This window comes from Scleropages formosus, chromosome 20 (genome assembly GCF_900964775.1).
Source record: "Scleropages formosus chromosome 20, fSclFor1.1, whole genome shotgun sequence".
NCBI lineage: Eukaryota > Metazoa > Chordata > Actinopteri > Osteoglossiformes > Osteoglossidae > Scleropages > Scleropages formosus.
This window is the reverse complement of record NC_041825.1, coordinates 23,160,472-23,184,307: the sequence shown is the minus strand read 5'-3', so window position 1 is coordinate 23,184,307 and position 23,836 is coordinate 23,160,472. Positions and strand designations below refer to the sequence as shown.

Here is a 23,836-nt window from a genome sequence, read left to right as displayed (position 1 = left end):
CTTTTGATCCGCTATCTGAACCTTCACTTGGGGCCTCACTGAGCCCATATTCGGTCACTCTGTTTTGACTAGCTGTTTCAGTCAGCTGCACCCCTTTGATCAGTCAGGACCGGTGGTGAAAAAAGAGCATAGTTCTGTTCATTACTTCTGCTCCCCTGTAGTTGTCTCTTCCCCCCATAGACAAGTAAGGCTTTATCATCCTCTGCTGTACCACAGAGCAGCAGTAATCAAAGGCACAACTTTGTTTCCCTTCTAATTTTTCAATGCTGCTCAACCTTTCTGTTTCTCCCAATATATTTTTGTTCTCTTTTTATCCAGTGTTGAAATTGGCATTCCTTTAAGTCCCACCCCTCTCTCTTACTCTGCCAGATGGGTGGACACAACGTCTTTGGCAGCAGTGGAGGGATGGCCCAGTCACGAGGGGCACACCAGCCTGGTGTGTCACCTATAAACCTGTCCCCAGGCATACGAGCGCAAGTGCCTCAACAGTTCCTGTCACCACAGGTATCTAATCATTGGTCCACATTGCCGTTACTTTGGCCGTATAGACTTTATGGGCATGATTTCAAACAACTTATTTCAGTTTTACTCAGTTCTCTTGTTAAAGATATGATCTTTGCACTTAGGCAAATTTGTGAATAGGTAGGTGCACGGAAAGGACTACTCATCGCAAACTATGAAGTTAACTGTAGAGAATCTCAGCATTTTGCCGGGTGAAAAGCAAGTTTTAGCTTTATGTAGCTTTTTTTGCCTCCGTTGCGTTTACTCGTTTAGTCGGTGCTTTTCTCCAAACTGACTTACAGTGTTAATCTACCTACAATTATTCACCCATTTAAGCAAGTTTAAGGTACATATCTTATTCAAGGGTACTACATTTACATTTATTCATTTAGCAGACACTTTTCTCCAAAGCAGCATATGTCTTATACTACAGCTGAAGGTGGGATTCAAACCTGCAATATTTGGGTCCAACAGCAGAAGCGTTGACCACTACGCTACCTGCCTTAATCACAAAGTTTTGGTTCAATGTGTCCCATTTCAAACTGCTGTATTTCCTTGTAGTTCTGTCTCGTCCTGTTCATCACGGTGTTGCAATGCTGCCTTCCAGGTGCCAGGTTCTGTGCTAAAGCAGATGCCCCCTACTAGCAACAATGTGGGTGGAGTTGGAGGGATTGGGAGTGGGGTCTTCCCTGCCCACCTCTCTCCACAGCATATTGCCATGCTCAGCAGCATCTATCCCCATCAGATCCAGTTCCAGCTAGTAAGCATCACTGGAATCAATGGTGGGGGTGAAGATTTTCACTGAGATCCACACACATTATATGTCCTTTCACTACATATGTTTAACTTGCACTCAAAACTTAAGGCTGGGCTCTTGATCCATGCTAGTAGACCAAACCTACCAGTAATTACACTGTTGTTGCACTGTGCATATTCTGCAAAAGCCCTACAGCAACTGTTATGTTCTGCATGTAGGTTTTTATTCCCAGGTGGTGTTTTCTCCCGTGGAAGAAGCACGCCTGCCTTACTTTGTCATTGTCTCTTGTTCCTCAGGCCTGTCAGCTCCTGTTGCAGCAGCAATCGCAACAGCCCCAGCAGCAACAGCAGCAGCAGCAGTTTCTGCAGAACCAGAGGAAGTTCCCGCAGAATATACGTCAGCAGCCGGACCCCCAACAGGTAGCTGCCTGGCGACGCGCTGTGGGGGAGCCTGCAGTGATGAGTGTCCTGTGGCATCATTCTCATCAGTTGTGCTCCATCCTCAGCTGGCCAGGATCATGGCTGTTTTCCAGCAGCAGAGGCAGCAGCAGGTCGGGCTTCCCAGTGGCAGCTCCAAACTGTCCCCCTCACATCTGGGAGGGGGTCATTCAAAACAGCCAGTGGCTGACTCTCTGCCCCATCCTGGTCTGGGGGGCTCCTTGGTTGACCAACTCAATCCAAAAACACAGGGGGGGTACCCTGGTGAGTCTCCATTTCAGTGTTAGTGTTTCATCACTGAATGCATGTACCGATCATCTCTTCTTTTGCTACGGTGAGGAGTATGTGCACTGTACACAGTACAATTTGATGAATTAGAAATGACTAATAGGGCTGTCAGTCACTGTTGACTGTGACTGGTTAGGCATTTCCAGACTTCCAGACTTGTTCCTGAAAATCTGCCGGCAAGGCGAATTCTCATAAAAGAAACAACTACCAGTCATTTAAACAGAAAAATGAACTCGTAACACTTGTATCCCCTCTCTGCTCAGCTATTCGTGTAGGTTTTTTTGTCCAGACAGGAAACAAGGACCAGATCCAGCCATTTTCTGCAAGTTTGGATTCAGATATACCAGAAATGGTGTTATGTATTCTTTTTTGAATTCATAGCTTTTTTTGGCTTCTAGTAAATTTTGGCAATATTAGAATTTTATATTGTAGAGTAAAATAAAAACTCCTGGCAAATGTCTTTTAATGGAGCAATCGCAGAGTGCTGTACGTGTGATGTTAAGTCCGTCTTTCCCAGGATTTGGCTCGGGAGTAAACATTCCTGGGATGGAGATGGGCTTGATGGCAGGGGGTTCAGCAGGGGCAAAGGAAGGAGGGCAGCAGTCTCGCTTCAAATGGATGATGGAGGGGCACTCTCCAGCCCCTTCCCCTCCAGAGAGTGGGCTGCACAAGAACGGTAAGACACTGCTGTGACCGAATTGAACACGAAACCGCTATGAGGGGTGATGTATGGTCAAAAACTGTGCTCAAATTGTGAGTAAAAAGAAATGCACTTGCATGGTAATGTAATCATAGCCTGGAGGAGGAAGCATATGTGCACTATTCTGTAGGAGATGTGGTTCTCAACTCCGTTTGTGCGCCTGTCCTTTTTACTTCCTGTTTCTAGTTTTACACCATGTTTTTGTAGCTCCTTCCTGTCTTTACCAGACGTGTTTTGTGGGTGCTGCAGATTTCGCCTCTCTTTGCATCTGTTTTAGGTCCCATCTCAGCCCCAGTAAAGCTGAGGGAAAGCTCTCCATATTCACAATTTGAGTCAATGGGGAATGATGGTTTGGCAGTGCCTTCCCAAGGCCCCTCCGATAACTGGCACCGAACCCCTGGGAAGATGGGCAACAAGACCGGCACCTCCAGCTGGCCACCAGGTACCTTGAGTCTGACCCCAACCTGTGGTGATCATGCCGGTGTTGAACACACAACATACAGGAGTAGTTTGCTCAAAGTCAGTGTCAGTACTCTACACAGTCCTTGTCCCAAGTGAGGGATTGCTTGTTTTTTCTCCTAGTTAAAAGGCTTTACAAATTAACTTAACCTCTGTGAATAATGTTGCTGCAATATAGAAAATTCAGTTAGCTGCAATTTTTAGTTTTTTTTTTTCCTCCTAGATTTATCTCTTTTCTGTCGACTAATTAAATGCTGTAAAATTAAGGTGTGTTTTATCATTTGTTTGGTCTTTTGTTCTTTCTAAATCTTTGTGGAGTGTCCCAAAGCTGTAACGATTTCCTAACTCTTGCCACGGAGGACGTTGGAGGTCTAACCTGCTGTTTCTCCGGCCACGCTGCTGATAGAGTTCCAGCCCGGAGTGCCCTGGAAGGGATTCCAGAGCGCCGACCCAGAGTCTGACCCCTACGTGACCCCAGGCAGTGTCCTGGGCTCCTCGGTGGCCTCCAGCCTCAATGACACAGAGCACCAGTTGCTCCGAGACAACACAGGTACTGGTGCTCGGGATCCTGGCGCTACCATGCCAGTAATCGTATTCGTTTCTCAGTGAATTCTCCTGCTTCTGCAGACGTCCTAGTGCAGGCTTGTCTTTTGTGACTATTTCATCCTGTTTAAGTAGAAATGAATTGATAACATATTGATATATTTTAAAGTATTCTCCAGGGCCTCGCACTAATAGGCGACCCCCCCCCCCCCCCCCCCCCCGATCTCTTTGGTTTTCAGAGCCCAACCCCTCCCTGAACACCTTGCTGCCTTCACATGGTGCCTGGCCTTACAGTGCCTCCTCAGACAGCCCCCAGAACAGCGCACACAGCCCAGGTACTGCGCTGCTTCGCTTGACCCAACAGGGACGTGCTGTGGGGGACGTCTCATATTTGTGGCTGTCTGTCTTTAACTGCTTTTTTTCTTCTTATTCTGAGAGCATAAGAGGAGCTGGTCTTGGACGCTGGAAATGCGAATCTTTGGAGCCCTATTGACTGTATACCCAATTTACAAATTGAGGTTAACATTGACTGCCAGTGAATTAATGTCTTTCCAGTTGAGTTTATTTGGGCAAATTAAGCTTATATACAGATGTATATAACCTATATTTATATTAGCTTACGTTCCAAAACCGCAGGGATTGGGTTAGTGACTGTAACCTGAGAGCCTGAACCGCTCCAGGTCTACTAAGGCCATTCTGAGAAGCTAAAGAGCTTATGTCAAATATCTTGAGTTTAAACTGCACTCTGTTTGTCACTCCTTCTTGTATTTATGTTAAGGGACAGCTGATACCATAGTGGTTAGAGCTGCTACTGTAGCGTCCGAACAGGAATCCGACACGGATGCGCATTGCTATTCCGTCTGAACACAGACGAAAAGTAAAATGACCCCACGTGCAGAGTGATACTAGAAGTGCGCGGTGCAGACTGTAAAGCACTCGGTGGAAGTGAAACAGGAAACGTGGGACAAGGAAACACACACTGTTCGAACTAAGGTGAACAGTGAAACGCTACTCTGTGAGAATGACTGGAACTCAGAGACGTGACAAAATACCGGACTGGAACGCTGGACCAGGACTGGAGAACAAGAGGCAGGAGCTGACAGAACGGGCACTCGGGACTGGAACGTAAACACCTACGAAACAAACAGGAAACAAGAGACTGCTGATCGCCAGAAAAGCACAATGGAACTGCTGATTAAGAATCCACAATTGGTCTTGCTACGCTTGCTCCTTTTATACCTCCGTGATCTTAATAAGACTGTGAACTAGTACATGGGTGTTGACTAGCGGCACTGAGTGGCGCCGCCTCTGGCCGGGAGGGGCATTACCCCCGTGGGCCGTGACAGCTACCTTTTGATTCAGATCTAGTGCTATATTGTCCTTGAGCAAGGTACTTACCGTAAACTGCTCAAGTAAAGATTACCCAAAAGTATAAATGGGTTATTCATTGTATATAGCTTAATATTGGGTGTTGCTTTGTAGAAAAGCGTCAGCTAAGTGAATAAATGTAAATGACACAAACTTCATTTTTATTAGTTTTATTAGGTTTAATTTTGGTTCTACTGTTTACATTTCTCAGGGAATTCAGATATTGCAGGTACCAAAGGTGAAACAGAAGATCTCACATGTTTACCAAAGGCAGAGGAAAAGATTTCCGAGAATAGTAAAAAAGAAATAAAAATGACTGCGCTGAAATAGCAGGGCAAATAAATGTACATATCAGCAACCAAGAAAAGATGTCCTTATCGTATGGTCAGACCCACTACTCTTCAACCGAGTTATCTGTCAATATCAGATTGGTCGGTGATCACTTGCTCATTGATGGAAACAGGATAGAAACACTGCTATGCTTGTGGAGTAGCAAACTCCAGTACAGAAGCTTATACAGTTTTAATTTCATATTAATTTATAATTATGGTACTTTAAAGTCGATGGTGGTGATTTCAGTTAATGGAGCGAAACCAAGACTTGCTTTACATCTTGAAACCATTTAAAACTACTCCTTGTCTCTGATTGTTTACCTTGTCAACGGACGTTGCAAACTGTCCCCGATATGCTCTTTGTGTAGTATTACTGACCCTTGGCATAGTTGCTGGGTGTTGTTCATTTACCCCGTTGGGTACTTTGCTAAAAGAGCTTTTCGCAGTAACAAAGGATTACCTAGGATTGCTCTTTAAATCGGGTTGATGCAGCCAGTGAGCCAGTCTGTCTCATCTGTCTGGTGTCCTCTGCATAAACCGACAGGCACTTCCACCAAGCTGCTCCGCTTTCTTGGCATCATTGTTGAAGAATATCGTTCTGGCGTGGTACTGAAAAAAATCTGATGTTTTCAAAAGACTGCCTTCTGACAAGGAACAGAAGTTCTTGTTTTAGGGTTACGCTCCTGGCTAACAGTGTTTCCCAGCAGACCGGAAAATATCACGCTGTTTCGGCAGGTCTGGTTTCTCCGCAGGGAGCTGTAATTGAACTCCTTTCCCCCCCAGCAAAGTACACTGAATACAAGCCCAGCTGGCCGCCTGACCCGATTGGACACAACAAGCTGTGGAAGGCCACTCGCAACAGCTCTCAGCTGCCACGCCCACCGCCCGGACTTACCCACCAGAAGCAGCCGTCTCTATCCCCGTGGTCGGGTGGAGGCCCCCGACTGGCCAGGGGCTGGGGAGGCTCTAGTGGCAGCCAGGAAACCAGATATGGGCCAGGTAGTGTTATAAATGGAGAGCACGTATGTCCTTCATGTACTGTACTATGAAAACATGTTAAATGTTGTTAGGGAGTCATGGGAAGAAATGCCTTCTCGAAATTGAACCTTTTCACATTTTGTATCCAGTACCGGTGAAAGTGTGAGTACGCATGGTCGAATCTAATTTTTTTTCCCCAAAAAGCATTTGTTTAACAAGTTTGATCAGGAAATAAGGCACTGTGTCTTCACAGCTCTTCTGCAGCAGTTCCCAGAGACGCAGGGCACTTCGGGGTTGTTTTGCATTTACTCGTCTGTCCACTTCCTCCCATACATGTTTTTCCTAGATTTCCCGTGTGTACTCACACTTGTCAGTGCTACTGTACCTGCCGTTGCTATATTTTTCAGAAGGGTTTAATTAAGATCTGTATGGATTTTCCATTAATAAGCTGCTTATGAACCCTTGGCTGTGTTTATGTGTCTTTTCAACAGGCTCCGCTTGGAGTGACGGCGGGACATCCAGGAACAGCTGCTGGCTGCTGCTTAGCAACCTGACTCCACAGGTACGCAAAGGGGCAAAAAAAAAACATGGAGGGGTAAGGAGTCTGGTTTATGAGAGAGCATCTGAAAATCAATGCGGTGGGAGAAGGAGAAAGGTCAGAGACGACTAATTACAGAAAGTCACCACTGGGATGTTGAAAGTTAAAACACTTCTTTTTGTCTTAGTTTTCCTCTTTCACTGTAGAACCCTTACAGGTATAACTAACTAAATTACCATCAGCACCCAGGCTTGAACCCAGTTATGCAGATTGCGCACTCTGCATGCGCCCTGGCATCTGGTCGCATGCTTGGCTCTGACAAAGTGGGACAACACTCACATTTGTTGCCCAGCGTGATGGCACATGTTTCTCAGAAGCACGCCTAGAAAGCAGTGTGATGCTGGCTCACGGACAGTAATTTATAGTCAGGTTCTGCTGGGTTCTGGTGGAGCAAAACTGACATTCCTGAAATGAAGGAGCCTATAATCTGTTTAATCTGTGACTTTAATATTTCTTGCTATGATTGAAATAATAACACTTACTGTTCTCGGAGTGGGGGATTGCCAGTTGGCTCCATAGCTTTTATTCATTCATCTTTTAATCTGTTTTTGATGAAATAATAAAAATGGCTCTTCATGGGTTTTGACATCATTGCATTAATTGTCACAACTGCTGTTTTTAACGAGTTAATTATTTGTCCTGAATATTATTTCTGAATAGTTCAATACAGAGCACAAAATGGGGCTTTCTACCTGATTAGCAGTTGTATAGCAGTGTCATTTTAACAGCATTTCCTATATATTCCCACTTCAGATTGATGGCTCCACTCTGCGTACCATTTGTATGCAGCACGGCCCACTGTTGACCTTTCACCTTGGCCTGACACAAGGCAGCGCCCTCATTCGCTACAACTCCCGACAGGAAGCAGCCAAGGCCCAGAGTGCACTGCACATGTAAGGCGTTCCCCTGCTGGTTTAGACGCCACTGCCACTTGTTTGAGAACTCTACGTTAAAATGAATTAAATCCACATTTTTCTGCGTTTTGAGACTTAAGTTACCGAATAGATTTGGTGTTAGTAAGTCGCAGTGATGAATGATTAACACCCTGCTGTTGAAACTCCTTGCACCTTTCCTCCAGGTGCGTGCTGGGCAACACAACGATCTTGGCTGAGTTTGTAAGCGAGGAGGAAGTCAGTCGGTACTTTGCACATTCCCAAGTGGGCGGGTCTGGGGGTACCAGTGGAGCTGGAGTGACCACCCCGAGCACTGGAGGAGGCCAGGGGCCACCAGGAACTGGCACAGTGGGGGCCAACAGTGGTGGCAGCAGCTCAGGCAACGACAGGGAGCGGGAAAGGCCTGTGGCTGGAGGAGGAGGGACAGCTGGAGGAAGCAACAGCAGCGGAGGGGGAGTGGGGAGCATTGGGCCTCCCTGCACCAGTTGGCAGGGTCTGGATGGAACAGGCAGTTCTCCGGACCCATCTCCAGCCCAAGGACAGGGGCTAAGCATGTTCGTCCAGTGGAGCAGCAACGGTGGCGGAGGAGGAGGAGGAGGAGGAGGAGGAGTGGGTGCTGGGGGTGTCGGAAGCATGGAGCCTGGAAGACAGGTGCTGTGGGGGGGCATGACCCCAGGATACCCCAGCAGCAACCTTTGGGGGGCATCTCCCATGGAGGACCAGCATCAGATGGGCAGCCCAGCAGCACTGCTGCCTGGGGATCTGCTGGGAGGGGGGACTGACTCAATATAAGTGACGCACAACTTTACACACACTCAGACAGCAGCTCTCTTACATAGACAACGGCAGACAGTTCATGCCAGGATGTATAAACAAATAGATATGCAGAGAGGTGCGTGCGTGCGTACACACTCATCATACACATGGACACACACACACTCTCATAAATTCATACTATATTTTTCCTTAAATGAAGACTTCAGCATTCAAACTTGAAGAGGTGGAGTACAATCCATTGGACTCAAGAGTCACAAGCTCAACTGCATAACACTGAACTGCTTAGTACTTGTTTCTTAAACTGCAGGAAACCATGCAAAAACACGCTGACCAATTGAAAGATACTGGCATTCAGCCACTAAAGAAGCATGGTATGCATCGCGTAGATCTTCATGAGTGTTGGACAACATGCAGCGTTAGTATTGATGTAACTATCTGGCATTCAAACACACACACTCACATACTCAGAGCCCACACTCTTAACAATGCTCTGATATTTGACAAGCGAACTGCGTTCTTACCATGCTTTGCGTTTGGTTCATTTTGGACAGTGAAATCCTGAAACATCTGTCTTGTTCCTCTTCCATAGCTGTCCTCCTGATTGTTTTTCTTCCTCGGTCGTTCATTGTTCTTATGACTATGATTGTTTGTTTTATTTAGATGTATGAGATGTCGTCAGGTTCCACAGGTGTAACGGAAGAATTATAACAGGGAAACAGTATCAGAGTTTGTGTGTTTTGGGAGAATACGTGAAAAAGAGTATCATGAATGTTTCCGTGAGTGCGTGCGTGCATGTGAGTGTGTGTGTGTGTGTGTGTGTGTGTGAGAGAGAGAGAGAGAGAGAGCATAACCACCTGATTTGGTCAAGAACATTGGCACTAATGCATATTTTTATGAGTTGTGTTTTTAGTAGCCTTTATTGTTTTATATTGTTCGAACTGCAATAATTAAGTGACTTTCAAAGAAACAACCAACTGACGGCATACACACTGTGAGATGCCAAACCTGTCATACCAAGTCGAAGGGGTTGCGTGAAAACACACCAAGGAGGTGTTTTTAGTTATGTTGTTGATGATGATCCTTTTAAACTGTCAGGCTTTAACACTCCTGTCTCCTGCTAGGTTGTTGTTTGCAAATTTTTTGGAAAGAATTTTTTTTTTTTTATTTAAATGAGAGAAAAGTATAAAATGAAAGGCCATGCGTGTTATGTTGCTTCAGGTGTCGGCCAGGTTTGCATTCGCATCTTATCGCCTCCCTCCCAAGACGAGGCTCACGCCGTTTGTACTGTTCACGTACTCAAAATGCATATACCCAAAATGTGATGTCTCATTTTAATCTGCTTCCATGTGTTAAACCTTCATTTCTATCAGTCAGTTTATTTTTCCCTCCCTTTTTTCACATTTTCGTTGACAAATACGACCTCAAGGTACGAACGTTTTCCATGCCACATGCACAAGTAGCCATCTGGAGGGGCCAGCAGCCTGCTCTTGTTTCCCTCGTACTGTATGGCTGACGGGGCCCTTTCAGAGAGTGCAGCGTTATGTTGCGCGGCCCCTCACTTCGCAGCTTGGTGAACCCTCGTGAGGCTGTCGGATAACCAGTTCCCACTGCTCTCTTTCCCTCAAAACTGATTCAGGAAGGGTTTTTTTCCACCCGCTTCTTTCAAGTGCAGAATACACTTGGCCTCTTTGAACTTCCTCCTCCAGAACTCTAAGGCCCTCAAGTACTGTGTGAGGTCAAGCGGCTGCATTCAGTTATCAGTGTTCAGTTAATTTCTATTGTTCATTGTTTGTTTTTTGCTAAGCACATCGGAGCTATTAACTGGCCAAGGTGGAACTGCGGCAAAATGCTGAATGAACTCATGATTCTTTTTTTTGGGACAAGTCACTGGGGTTTAGATTCCTACAATTGTAGCTGGAAACTTCTCTGCTGACTTTGAGTTTTTGGTATTGACATTAACATTTTCTACATTTAATTTCTGTTTTGTCTTTTTTTAGGTTGCTTTGTCAGGGAATAGTTTACAGTTGCATAAATATATACAGAAAACATACAAAGGTTACTACTGGAGTTCCTCAATGTGTGATGCTTATATTTTTTTTAATCAAACAGGGACATTTTTATGTCAATGCTGTGTATAAGTATATATGTACAATGTAATGTACACAAAAGGAACATTTTTGGGGGGGTTTGTATGGGAGTGCAGCGCAGACCCCAGTCACCCCGTTCAAAATCTTTAATAAACAGCTTGTTTCCATTCAAGAGCATGCTGTCCTTTTGTTTGTTTTTTTTTTTTTGTTTTCTTACAGGATATGTCACCAGGTTCATGTTTTCTATTAATTGTGTACCATCTTGGTGGCCTTGTGAAGGTTAGCGCTGTGATTCTTTTGAAGTGGTCGTCAGGAATCATCAGGATGTTTTGTGTTGTCAGTCAAGTCATAGGATTTCTTTCCAGTCATTCGATCATCACTCCATCAGTCTATTCCTCCATCCGTCCATTCATCCATCACTCTTTCAGTCAGCCGATGCTTTTCTCCAAAAGTGACTTGCAGTGTCAGGTTTGTACCCTAAGCTACTTACAAGGATTGACCCATTTATGCAGCAGTGCAATATTTTCTGTTTTCAATCCAGGGTCAGTACCTTGACCAAGTGTAGTACAGCAGGTGGGATTTGAGCGTGGGCCTGAGTGGAAAGACACCACGCTGTCCCTTTTCATTAGTTTCCAGTAACCACTTGTCCAAGACGGGGTCGCCATGGAATGGTCTGGTGTCCTGTCATTCCTGGGAAGTACAGGGTGCGAGGCAAGTCCATCAGTATGATCTCACTCACACACATACACAAAGAGCAAGGTTACATTCATCATTTCACTGGAAACACCTCTCCTGACCATGAAAATGTGTTTCTTACATTTCGTGGCACAGCCTCCTCCTGCTGCTGCTGCACTGTGTCTTTAAGGCGATCCGGGTGCTGTCGGGGTCCTGATGATGTCACCGGTGTTGTCAGGGGTCCGCTGAGAGAAACAGGCCGGGGAGGGGGGCGGAGGAGGAGGAGGAGGCAGATCTCCGGCCATAGGCGCGCGCGCGGCGGACGAGCCGTGCGTATCTGCGATTGTCAGAAAGGCGGAGGAGAGGAAGAGAGGGGCATGAGAGGCGCGAGACGACGCTCCAGTCCATCATTCCGCGCCGCTCAGTCGGACTGACCCTCCTCTCTCTCCAGAGACAGTCGGAGTCGCTCCAGAGAACCCGCTTCGGGTACGAAGGGGGCCCGGGGGCTGCGGGGGGGGGGTTCGTGTGGATGTCTCCACGGGGGGTCCCGGTGCAAAAGGGCGCGGCTCTCAGCGTGATCTTGTCAGAATAAAGGGAGAAAACGGGGAGCGGCGGCGCGAGCGGAGCGCGCGGACTGCCAGGGCTGCGGACGCGCTGCTGTCTGGCGGCTCTGGCGGGAGGGTCAGGGTGCCGCCGCAGAGCTGCAGGACCCTGCTGGTGGTGACGGACGGCCTTTTGTCCCGGAGGATGACTCTCCGTCTCGGGTGGGTCGGTGGGTCCGCCAGCCCACACTTGCGTGTTGTGCTCCAGTCAGCGCGCGCGCTGCTCTGCTCGAGTGGAGACGGAGCGCGTTCAGAACCACACCCGGTCTCGCCGAACCCGGCCGAGCCGAGGCGAGGGTCCAGCAGCAGCAGCAGCAGCAGCTCCGGGCCGCTCGAACCTGCGGACGCAGCAGACACTGACTGAGCCAGCGGCCAGTGGTGCCAGTGAGTGGTGGCCGGGGCGAATCGGGGATCAGAATCAGGTTCGGTCCGGTCCTCTCTGGTCCGGTGCCGCGCGGCCCCACACACTGGGGACATTGGCCTGAGCCGTTTACTGATGAGCACCGTCCGCTTAGCGGTTGTATCGCGCCACACACACAGAGTGGATGTTTTGCAGTTTCTGTTCATTCGCACGTCACTCGTATGTGCTGGAGAGCAATGCGGTCCAGTGTGTGTAGCACCTCTTCTCCTGCGCTCACTCTGCCAGGTCAGGTGTGTGTCGGGTTTCCCGACCCCTTTATTAACCGCCCTGTTACACACACACACACACACACACAACAACGGGGAAACAACACGGAACACCTGAACCTGACAACTTCCGTGCTCTGTAAACATGAAATACACGGTCGAAGCGTGTAAGAATGTTCCACTCTCCCGGTACCTCGCGCGTGTCCGTCCCCTGGTACCGAGTACTGTACTGTGTGTGTGTGTGTGTGTGTGTGTGTGTGTGCGCGCGCGTGCATTGTGTCCTAGTACCGAGTACTCTGTGTGTTTGTGATTATGTTGTGTCCTGGTACCGAGTACTGTCTGTGTTCCCCACCACTATGGGGGACTTTTGCAAATTGCAGGCTGCGTTCCCAGAGTGTCGAGTGCTTTTCCAGATCGATTGACATCCACAGTCCCCCATTTGAGCTGCGCTGGCGCACAACAATGTCGACGGGACGCCGTTTCGTTTCCCGTCAGCTCACGCCGAGCACACACTTGTCTTGTGTCACTAGTGTGTTTACCACAGTGAACGCACTGCTCGGGTGAACATGCGGTACCAGTGCTGTAGCAGTTCACTTGCAGTTGACATGTCAGAGATCCCTCTCTGTAGGATAGTAGGTGGCGTCGTGGTCAGACCCCCTCCTTCCTGCTCTCGTACTGCTCGTCGAAGTATTTAACCTGCGCTTACCCCACGGTACAAAATAAGGACAGTGCAAAAAGGGCGTTCGCTGCATGGAAGCTGTATATGCGTTCGGTGAACGTGTGCGAAGATGTAGCGGTGGTGTGAAAACGCTCTGAAGTGTATTAATGAGTGTCAGGACCTGGAGTGGATTTCAATGGACCTTCAGGTGCAAATGGCTGGAAGTGTTAAAATATTCATGTGCACTTTTGCTGAGAAGAACACGGCGTTCCTCTGCTGGCCCCCCATCTTCAGTGGCTCGAGCGCTGCTTTCCGAAGATCGGCCATCTGGCCACGTTGTCCCTGCTCCACCCCTTACTAAACTGCCCCGCTCCAGCGGATCTGCATGTACTCGGAGTAGGTGGGCTGCCGCGGGCTCCCGCAGCTGTTCTTCGCGCCGATCGGCGCTCGGCTGTGGCGCAGTTTGCTCTCTGTGCCGTTTCACATTCGATTACTTCTTGTTTTCTTTTTCTTCCCTCACTCCACCCCTCTGCCCATCTGACCTTGCTCGTGCTTATTACCTTCTTCCTGTCTGCCTTTTTTCCCCTCCTCCTCCTCAGCCTGAGACCTCCTCCCAGCATTTGCTCTATTTGTTTACGTGCTGCTTTGTGATGGGAACCGCGATATAAGGCAGAGCGGTGGGCCAGCTCGGCTCGGCCCACTAATAGATACCTGCCGCTGACTGATGGCGTGTCCTTGTTTTTGGGCATTTATGGTGCCTCTTCCCAGGCAGGCACCATGGAGTTGAGAGTGGGGAATAAATACCGGCTCGGCAGGAAGATCGGTAGCGGCTCCTTCGGCGACATCTATCTAGGTGAGACTGCAGGCCGTTAATCTCTGTTCCGACGACGGCTGGCTGCCCAGATCTCCCCCCTCCCACCCGCCTCTTGCACATGCTGGTGTGTTTGTTCTTGTTTATTTGCTTAGTTAAGCTGGTCACAGTAACACTGACACAGTTGGTTAGAACTAGTCCACATGTGTTTGCCTTGGTTAACATCAGTGAGGAAGTTCCCTATACTTGTATTGCTTAGCAGCTGCTTTTACAATGAATGATTCTTTGATTTTAATAATCGCACTCCTATGGGGAGGCGATTTGGCCAACACAAGTTAGCAATCCACTGGGTACATGTCAATCTGTCAACCCTGTCCTATAAGTTTGGTAACTCACAACCATCAGCTGACTCTGGTGTATGTCTCTTTCTCCTAATGTAATGCACAAATTGTATTTTCTCTGAGATGTTCGTCACTTTGGAGAAAAGCATCTGCTAAATGAATAAATGTATCTGTAGGGGCCAATATCGCCACAGGGGAAGAGGTGGCCATCAAACTGGAGTGTGTGAAGACCAAACACCCGCAGCTGCACATTGAGAGCAAGTTCTATAAGATGATGCAGGGAGGAGGTGAGGAAGAACAACGGAGAAGCTGTATTTCTTTAGAGGTCGGGTGTCGGTGCGGTATATCTTTTGCGGCATATCCCCTGGTGCCTGGAGAGGTTCATTGGCACTATGATTGGGTTTATTTAAGACAATGTCAAAGATGTAACTACAGATAGTTAACGTTTGTAGTTTGCATTGAATGCATTGTGCTTCTGTCCTGCTTACAGTGGGAATCACGTCTTCAGTGTGGTGTTGGGCCAAGTGCTGCTACACCAAGGGAGCACTGAGCTTGGATGAAATTTCTTGTGGGTGTGATTGCACATGACTGTTGTCGTTATAGTGGGGATCCCCTCTATAAAGTGGTGCGGGGCCGAGGGTGACTACAACGTGATGGTGATGGAGCTGCTGGGACCCAGCCTAGAAGACCTCTTCAACTTCTGCTCCCGCAAGTTCAGTCTGAAGACCGTGCTGCTGCTAGCGGACCAAATGGTGCTGCACCACCTCCGTTTCCTGCTTGCATTTATGGCAGCCAGCCTTTTTCTCGATGCTGTTTGGGTTACACAATCTTGTTTCTGGTACTTTGGTTGAACTTTAAAGTTGTTTCTTAATTTAGGTGAAAAACTGTGCCTGTCCTCCTTACAAAAGAATTATGATTATATGTGTTAAGTAACTACCTGCCGCACCCCGATGATGTGTGTTTGAGTGAATTGGTGGCTCTGACTTGCCATGTGGTTGCGAGGGAATAAGAGTGTGTGTGATTGCCCTTTGATGGACTGATGTACCCTCTCTCACACCTTATCCTTCTGGGTTAGATTCTGGACTACGGGATGAATAGCGCTCTTCCATTTCAGTCTGCAGTTTTGAGAAGTCACTGAACAAGTTTTACGTAATATTTTTGTCTGTTGTGTGCATCTTGGTCATATTTTAAGACGGTTACATTTTAATTTGCACATCTGAAATCTCTCCACATCCCACTTTCCATCCTAAACCTCTGTACCATGTTTCCTTTTTCCCTTTGTGTTGTCACCCCAGATTAGTCGGATTGAATACATCCATTCGAAGAACTTCATTCATAGAGACGTGAAGCCTGACAACTTCCTGATGGGCCTGGGCAAGAAAGGCAACCTGGTCTACATCATCGACTTTGGCCTGGCCAAGAAGTACCGCGATGCCCGCACACACCAGCACATCCCGTACCGGGAGAACAAGAACCTGACGGGCACAGCTCGCTATGCCTCTATCAACACCCACCTGGGCATCGGTAATGGAATGAGCAGGGTGTTATATTCTCCATTTCTCCAATGGAGAAAACTCCATTAAATTTGATTTTGGTTAGCAGCCTGTCTGTCCACCATATTTCTTGCTATAAGACAGAGGGAAAAAAAAAAAAAAAGCACAGAGTGGCATGAAAGTAGCATTAACAATAATAATAATAGCAATGTGCTGTTAAGAGCAAGTGTATTGAAGGACCAGAAGACAAGAAAAATGAAAATCCTTGAGACTTTTACAGGAGGAAAACCTCTGGAGGCCAACAGGCTTGCTATTATCCTTCTTGTGCATGCTAACGTGATACAATTAAAAATATATTTATATTTTAAGCACACTTTGGAGTCCCGAGTACCCCTATCCTAGTTAGCAGGAGGCTGCTCTAGGTGTGCTCTTTACGAGAGTGCCATAGTTCCTCAGATAACATGGTGTAAACTGTGGTCCTTCTCTTCTCCCACAGAACAGTCCCGCCGTGACGACCTGGAGTCCCTGGGCTATGTGCTGATGTACTTCAACCTGGGCTCACTGCCCTGGCAGGGACTCAAGGCCGCTACCAAGAGGCAGAAGTATGAGCGCATCAGTGAGAAGAAGATGTCCACCCCCATTGAGGTCCTCTGTAAAGGCTACCCCTGTGAGTTGTGGGTGACAAGCTCCAATTAATGGTTCTCAAAATAGAAGTTTTAATATACTTCAGTCCTTTGCATATTTATCCACAAATATATTTCAATCCTGCTGTCTGTGCTTCATATCTCCTGGGCTATAGGTTAGTATATAGGTTTGAATCTTGCTCAGCCTGTGTGGAGTTTGGATGTTCGTTCTCGAGTTGCATGGATTTTCTTAAGGTGCTCTGATTTCCTCCTATAGTCCATAGATGTGTGTTTGAGGTGAACTGGTGACTCTAAATTTTGTGTATACGTAAGTGAATGTGTGTGTGTGTGAGAGAGATTCCACTTTTATGGACTGGCATCCCATCCAGGGTGTGTCCAGCTTCATGCCCTAGGCTTCTGGGACTGTTTTTGGACCACCACAACCCTGTACTGCTGGACAACTTGTTATTGATAATCGGTGGCTAGATGAATGTATCCAGGGGTGTTTTTCTCTTGCTCACATCCCTTTAAAAAAATGGTCACCCTCGTTTGTTCTTTTGTAGGACAGCATACTTCTTGTTCCGCATGAGCATTTAACTAATTATGTCCTTAGCATAATTTATCCTTATGTTTCATTGCGAAGTTGGCTGCTAAAAGTCAAGCTCTAAGTCTACACACCTCTGGCATTAGGAATTGGGCACCTTGGCCAGTGTCATCCATCTCCACACTTCCTCCTTCCATGCTAATTTCCCCTAAACACTGTATTGGCTGTCTCTGTCCCTTATCTCTGCAGCTGAGTTTTCCACCTACCTGAACTTCTGCCGCTCACTGCGGTTTGATGACAAGCCAGACTATTCATACCTGCGGCAGCTTTTCAGGAATCTGTTCCACCGGCAGGGCTTCTCCTATGACTACGTCTTTGACTGGAACATGCTCAAATTTGTAAGTGTCACCATATGGCATACGTATACCATTTGACACCATTCAGTAGAAACAAGTGCGTTCATACCTAACTTGTATTCTTGAACGGCTGATCTGAATGCATACTGTGCACTGTTGAGTGCTTTTTTTCTACAGGAAACAAAATTTGTCTTTTAGCGGAAAACCAAGTTTAAAGCTGAGTTTCTCAGCACTTAAAAATTAGTGCTTTAAAATAGGCTTGTGAATATAAACGTGAACCTCAAAGTTAGGTATCAATAATGAACTGAGGAGTACAAGATATGGAATAATTACAGTTCCATCAACTGAAACAGTTTGTAATGCTTTAGTAGGAGAAATCTTTAAATTGTGCTTAACCCAATGGCTGAAACTCATGTATTGTTTTTTAATGAAAATCGCCTTTCATCATAAAATGCACAGCTTCACTTTGATCAGAGGTGGTCCACTGCGTTATTCCTAATGTCATTGGTACAGGGCATAGCTGGTATCGTAGCGGTTAGAGCTGATGCCATTCGACCCAAGGGTTGCAAGCTCGATTCTCACCTCCAGCTGTAGTACCCTTTACGAGGTGCTTTCCTTAGTTAATTAGTCCTTAATTAGTCTTGACCCATTCCATATTTCTGTGTCCCTTCTAAACACAACACACACTAAAAAAGGGTGAACACAGGGACGTTCGTCCTCTAATGAACATACTGTCAGTCGCCTGTATCTTTTCACTGTATGCTGTAAATCCATTGGATGACACAGCACATCTCGCTGGTTAGCCCAAATCTCTAGGCACCCAGTAGAATGTAGATGTTGCTGTTAAGCACCCAAGGCACTTAGGCCATTTTCCTCCCACAAGAGTATGTGTTTGTTTAACCGTGATGGTTGGACCAATTTGTTTTGGGTCTCCTCTCATAAAATGGCCCGTGTCAGTAATTTATGACTTGTGAGAAAACATTTATTGCTGCGTTACTGAGAAAGCTCATTCATTTGGAATTTGTTAGATATCCTAGTTTCGATGTTCTATATTCAATATTTATAATTGTAACTGACACGATGCTGACAAAGAAATCAATGTATGTTAGAAAACCTGGAAGGTGTTACATTGCAGTAAAAAGCACCTTAAAGTAAAGTAGTATTACATGAATTACTGGGTCCCAACACTGACTGCAGAGAATTGTAGGATACTATATGACTGAAGAACATAAATTAAATGTTATTAATGTATGTATAAAAATCCGTCATGCGTCTGCAGATGGATGAGGTGAAAAAACTCAAGATTTGGAAGCATTACAATTTATGCTGTTATTAAGTGGTTACAATGATAATCTTTATATAGCACCTTTAAAAACAGCTTCTCAAAAGTAATTTACAATAAATATCAGCAGTTTAAAAAAAATGACCACAACAAAAGTATAGAAAATAAGCAAGATAATTGAGAGGGAAAGGGGATGGGAAAAGGGAGCATGCAATGTTGAAGTGATTTTTGAACATGTGGTTCTTAAGCCTGGATTTAAAGGTGTTCAGAGTAGGAGAGTCCTTGGTATACTTAAGGAATTCCATGGTTTAAGAGAAATTCTGATATATCATTGAGTGTAGGCAAGCTTGAGGGGCATGCATAAGACTAGAGTTAGATGAACAAAGACTGTAAGATGAGGAATGGACTCATAAAAGGTCAGCCCAGTGAGCAGCCCCTCCTGTGTACCCCAGGGTGCCAGCAGGACAGCAGAAGACGGCGAGAGGGAGCGCAGGGCAGTCGACGACAGGGACGAGCGTATAGTGAGCGGACCCAGGGCATCTGCAGCTCGTGCGCCTGCCCCTGGCCCCAACCCGCCTGCCCCTGGCAGGGTCCGCAATGGCTCCGAAGCAGCTGTTGCCAACCCTGCTTCACGGGTGCCCCAAACAGGTGAGTCTGGAAGCAAGTTTGGAGTGGGTAGTCATATTTGTACCCTTGAAGACATAATAGTAGGCAACAATATGTCACCTGCATTTCTGCCACGTGTTTTTGTTTGCAAATCTATAAAAATCAATTGAAATAACAATGAATGGCAACACAATCCCTCCCCCCCTTAATAAACTTATTTGGAAGACTTGCTGAATTATCTTTTTTTTTTTTTTTTTTTTTTTTTGAAATTTGTTTTAACACTACATTCTCAGTGAAGGTGCTCTTCGAAAACATGAGATCTTGCTGTTTTGGCAATATAGTCGCTTCACAGGAGTTCATAGGCTTTTATTTCACTCCATCTCATATGTTTAATGGTACAAATGTTTTACAAGCGCAGTATACTACCATGTACAGTTATACCTGAAGTTGTCAAGTTGTGTTCTGAGCTGACCCCTCATTTCCCCCAGGGAATGCGTCTCCACGTGCCATCTCACGGGTAGAGCGGGACAGGAAAGTGAGCATGCGGCTACACCGGGGTGCCCCCGCCAACCTGGCCTCTTCAGACCTCCCTGGCCGACATGACCCATCCCGCATCACTGTCCCCCAGGTATACCCCCAGTCCCTCCTAAACAACCATGTTTCACACAGGCTATTCCACAAAAAAATTATGATAATGTCTAGAGCTGGGGTTCCTGCTCCTAGTGGGCGGCACGGTGGCACAGTGAGTAGCGCTGTTGTCTCACAGAGCCTGGGTGATGTGAGAGAATGTGGGTTCAGTCCCCTCTCAGTCTGTATGGAGTTTGCATGTTCTCCCCGTGTCTGCGTGGGTTTCCTCCCACAGTCCAAAGACATGCTGTTCAGGTTCCCCCATAGTGTGTGAGTGTCACGGAGTGAGTATGTTTCACTGATGCATGGATGAGTAACCCCTTGTAAGTAATGTATCTAGCAGTGTAGTCACCTTGGTGAATAAGGTGTGTGGGCTAGTAACACTACATAGTATCCATTGTAAGTCGCTTCTGCTAAGTGAATAAATGCAAATGTACTGCTGTAGCTGTGCAACAGACTGTAATGTTTTCTCCAAACCTTTAAGGCAATGTAAACGATGTCATGGCATTTCCTCACATCCTCAAATACCATTGTAACTCCCTGTGCTTTTTTCTAGGTCAGTGTGCCATTTGAGCACCTTGGGAAGTGAGGCCTGCTCTCCTCTCACCTGCCAGACCTGTCCAGGTGAGGGGCATCCCCACAGTAACTCCATTTCACACCTGGCTGAAGTCAGCGCCTTGTCAAACCCACAGCAGGAAGGCATGCTTTTGCTTCGGCCGAGAGGAACTAGTCAGTTCCTACTCTTAACTGACCGTTTAATTCTGCCAGGTACTGAAACTCTGATGGCTTAATTTAATTCTGTCTTCACTTTGACACCAGCAAGTAAAGCACTGTGGTGTGGAAGTGTGCCATTGGATATATAGAAAGGTGAGTCGTCAAGGCGGCCTTCGAGAGACACCTTGTTTGTTTTTGTTGAGGATAACAATGGCCAGTGGGACTAATCGGAGAGACGAGAATGAAGATGGAACAGGATGTTAAATGTCACAAATGGAAGTGGTTCTCAACCAAGAGAACCTCAATCTCAGCCCATACCCGAATGTACCAGAATGAAGAATTCAACTCCTCCAGTCCTTCCAGCCACTACAGTATCAAGGACCACCAGCACACTCCATCCGTCATCAGCCACCACCAGAACACCGGCAAGGACATTCATAGTCTGAAGCTTAATGGATCTGCTCGTTGATACAGAGGGAAAAACTGAGTGGTGATTGGATTATTTCAGGTGCTAATGAAGACTTAAAGTAGAATTTGGTCATTTTAGGTTTATGTACACATTACAGTAACCTTTGGCTTTTTTTTTTTTAAAACATCTGCATAAGTTGTCCGCTTATGCTAATATTTTGTAGCATTTTTATATTGATTTCTCTTTAATTGTTAAATCTTCTGTTCGTTTTGTACGAGTAACATTTCTTCAGAACTTGCTTCTGGGTTTGGACGGGTCTTGGAAAGGATGATTTAGGCTTTATGCATAGCTGTTTGAAGGGATCAAGTGAGCATGAGAATGAAGGGCAGAAGGCTGAGGGTGGCAAAGCTGCGAAGGGTACTGTAAGTGAACACGAGCGATGTTGTGATGGTTCGACAGCGGCTGGATGTCTCTTCCCACGGCGCCTTGAAGGAATATCTCACCTGCGTTTCTTCCATGTCCGTGTTTTTGTTTGCAGAGTGTCCCAGGGAATATGGTATTCATAAGCTAAAGACATAACCAACAGTTGAGAGAGATGGACTTGATCCCTTCCCCTGCAGCCTCCCTTGTCAATCCACTGTTGGAACTTTTTCCCTTCATTCGTCTTGTCCTCTCCTCTCTCTCATCATTTGAACATTCCTCAGTTTTAATAACGGGTACGTTTTGCAGGGACGGTCTATGGAGTTATGTGTTGTAGGCTTCTTAACAAAAGCCATATGAATATGACATTGCTCCATGAGTTAGATTGCTCTTGTTAACCATGGCTTTTAATTATTCATTTTATTGTTTTTTTTTATTAATGAGGGCTGAAATGTTTGAGGGGTGGCTATTTTGGACACTGTAAATATTTTTTTTTCTTTTCTGTAAAGCTAAAATGTGTTAAGGTGTGATCTAGAAAACAAGGGGGATGAGGGAGAGTAATATTAAAAAAAATGAACAGGTGGGGTTTAGCCATAGTTACACTGCCAACTGGGTCATATTTTGGTTCCCCTTTCTGTGTAGAATCTGTACTGTGTATCCTTTGCAAACGGTAATGTGTGTTTACCCTTCAGTGTCTATCGTTTTGGCAGACTTATTTTTAGCCAGAGGATCAGTAGATCTTCTGAATCATTGTTGTGTGCCGTCAGCCCAAGTTGAGGGGACGCAGTTTGTTTTTGCAGCACACTGGCATCTTTAATGAATTCTTTTCCCCATCACGTGTGTAGACCAGGGCATGGAAGAGCTTACACTCCCCTTTTTTTCTTTTTAATTATTCTTTGGGAAGCGTAGGAATCCCTCTTGGCACATCCTAAGAGTTAACGCACGTGCTGGTGGTTCGTTGTGCCGTTATTGCTGAAATATTTCGGCTTGGTCAGTCTGGTCTTTGAATATTTTGTCCTCAAGAATCTGCATCTCATCACTTTGAACTGCTTGGCTATCAGTCCGTAGCACCTGTTTTCTCACCTTACTCTTTTCGTCTCAGGCTGCACTGACCACTCTTGACTGTGTGCCAGGAGTACATATTGACTTGGTTGGGTGTTTTTTTTTTTAGGGAAGGGGATGTTCATGAAATGCTGGGATTGATTCATGGGCTGACATCATCCACCAAATGGGCTCATGTCACAGATTTTTTCCCCCCCTGCAGCAACCCTTCTAAATTTTGCAAATGTATGTTGTTTTAAATTTTTCTTGTGAAATGACTGTGGCAGTGTGACATATGGAAGAGGGGTGGACTCACGCTCTGTGTTGTGTGCTGATATCTTGTACAGTTCTTTAACACGCTTAACTTTATTTACAACAGTATTGTGTATATTTTATGAAGTAATGATAATAAAACATTTTTAAAAATTGACACATTATGCTGCGAATGATTTCGTGATCCTGCAAAGTATGTGTCCCAGAAGTTCTGTGCACAGGAGAAAGTCCCTGGGGTGTTTGTGTGGCATCACGCAAGTGGTCATGACCATGTGTCGCTGCACTACAGATAGTTTAATTCACCAGTACACATGTAATATTGAACCCGTTTCCATCTTTGCAGCAGGGAGCCCATTAAAAAGGCCGCAGTTCCATTACAGCAGTGAAGTAGGTCTAAGGTGCAGCGCCAGAGAAGAATGACACAATGCGCTTATCCAAAAATTAAAAACTCAGTTGTGATTTTAAAAAAAAAAAAACTTTTGAGGAAACCACCATCTAGGACAAGTTCAGCAGATGGTAAGACAGTCAGTTCTTTACTGCATCGTGATTGTGACAAACCTCGGAACAGTAACGGGACACATTATTTGATCCTGATTCCTACCCCTAACTAGAGCTGTTAATCAAATTCCTTCAGTATCAACTCAGTGTTCAAATCTGTCGGTTTTAAAGGACGAATACAGTTAAGTTTCTGTATGTTCAAAAACATCCGGAGTGTGAAGTTGTATTTTCTGCACAAGGTTGTTATTTATTCTTTAATATGACACTTTCTCCAGCCTACTTACAATGTTAAGTTTGTTTACCAATCTCTTTACAGTAATTCATCTGGTTGTACAGCTGAGTAATTTTTACCGGAACAATTCAGTCTGTACCATGCTCAAGGGTCCCACAGCCGACACTGGGAATCAAAGAAAGATCCTTTGAGGACAAGGTGTGACTGGTAAGTTGTCCAGGTCACATTTCAGTGCCTCTGAACCAGTTGCTCTTACTATCTTAAATGGTCTTTTTGCAAGACTGTG

At 46.0% G+C, this 23,836-nt stretch overlaps 2 protein-coding genes across 4 annotated transcripts in view; both read left to right on the top strand.

Annotated features, from left to right (window-relative positions):
• The window catches only part of tnrc6ba (trinucleotide repeat containing adaptor 6Ba), a 29,299-nt gene extending 18,095 nt beyond the window's left edge, over window positions 1–11,204 (top strand). Inside the window, exons 10-21 of the mRNA XM_029246578.1 lie at window positions 370–504; window positions 1,109–1,261; window positions 1,555–1,677; window positions 1,764–1,959; window positions 2,501–2,659; window positions 2,961–3,125; window positions 3,549–3,692; window positions 3,925–4,020; window positions 6,169–6,384; window positions 6,855–6,925; window positions 7,715–7,854; window positions 8,040–11,204. Coding sequence (XP_029102411.1) covers window positions 370–504; window positions 1,109–1,261; window positions 1,555–1,677; window positions 1,764–1,959; window positions 2,501–2,659; window positions 2,961–3,125; window positions 3,549–3,692; window positions 3,925–4,020; window positions 6,169–6,384; window positions 6,855–6,925; window positions 7,715–7,854; window positions 8,040–8,646 — 2,205 coding nt within the window. The 3' untranslated portion in view covers window positions 8,647–11,204. The remainder of the gene's footprint in view (window positions 1–369; window positions 505–1,108; window positions 1,262–1,554; window positions 1,678–1,763; window positions 1,960–2,500; window positions 2,660–2,960; window positions 3,126–3,548; window positions 3,693–3,924; window positions 4,021–6,168; window positions 6,385–6,854; window positions 6,926–7,714; window positions 7,855–8,039) is intronic.
• A 446-nt stretch (window positions 11,205–11,650) lies between these two features.
• LOC108940010 (casein kinase I-like) lies at window positions 11,651–22,913 on the top strand. 3 transcript variants are annotated; one of them, XM_018761745.2, is made up of 10 exons: window positions 11,651–11,879; window positions 14,049–14,133; window positions 14,609–14,719; window positions 15,036–15,184; window positions 15,728–15,956; window positions 16,422–16,592; window positions 17,342–17,490; window positions 19,183–19,378; window positions 19,825–19,964; window positions 20,520–22,913. In XM_018761745.2, the coding sequence occupies exons 2-10, from the start codon at window positions 14,058–14,060 to the stop codon at window positions 20,550–20,552; spliced, it is 1,254 nt and encodes a 417-aa protein (XP_018617261.1). In that variant the 5' UTR covers window positions 11,651–11,879; window positions 14,049–14,057; the 3' UTR covers window positions 20,553–22,913. The 3 variants fall into 3 exon arrangements, with proteins under 3 accessions (XP_018617261.1, XP_018617263.1, XP_029102412.1); XM_018761747.2 differs by having other exon boundaries at window positions 11,691–11,879; window positions 14,053–14,133; XM_029246579.1 differs by lacking the exon at window positions 11,651–11,879 and adding an exon at window positions 11,891–12,157.
• The last annotated feature ends 923 nt before the right edge of the window (window positions 22,914–23,836 follow it).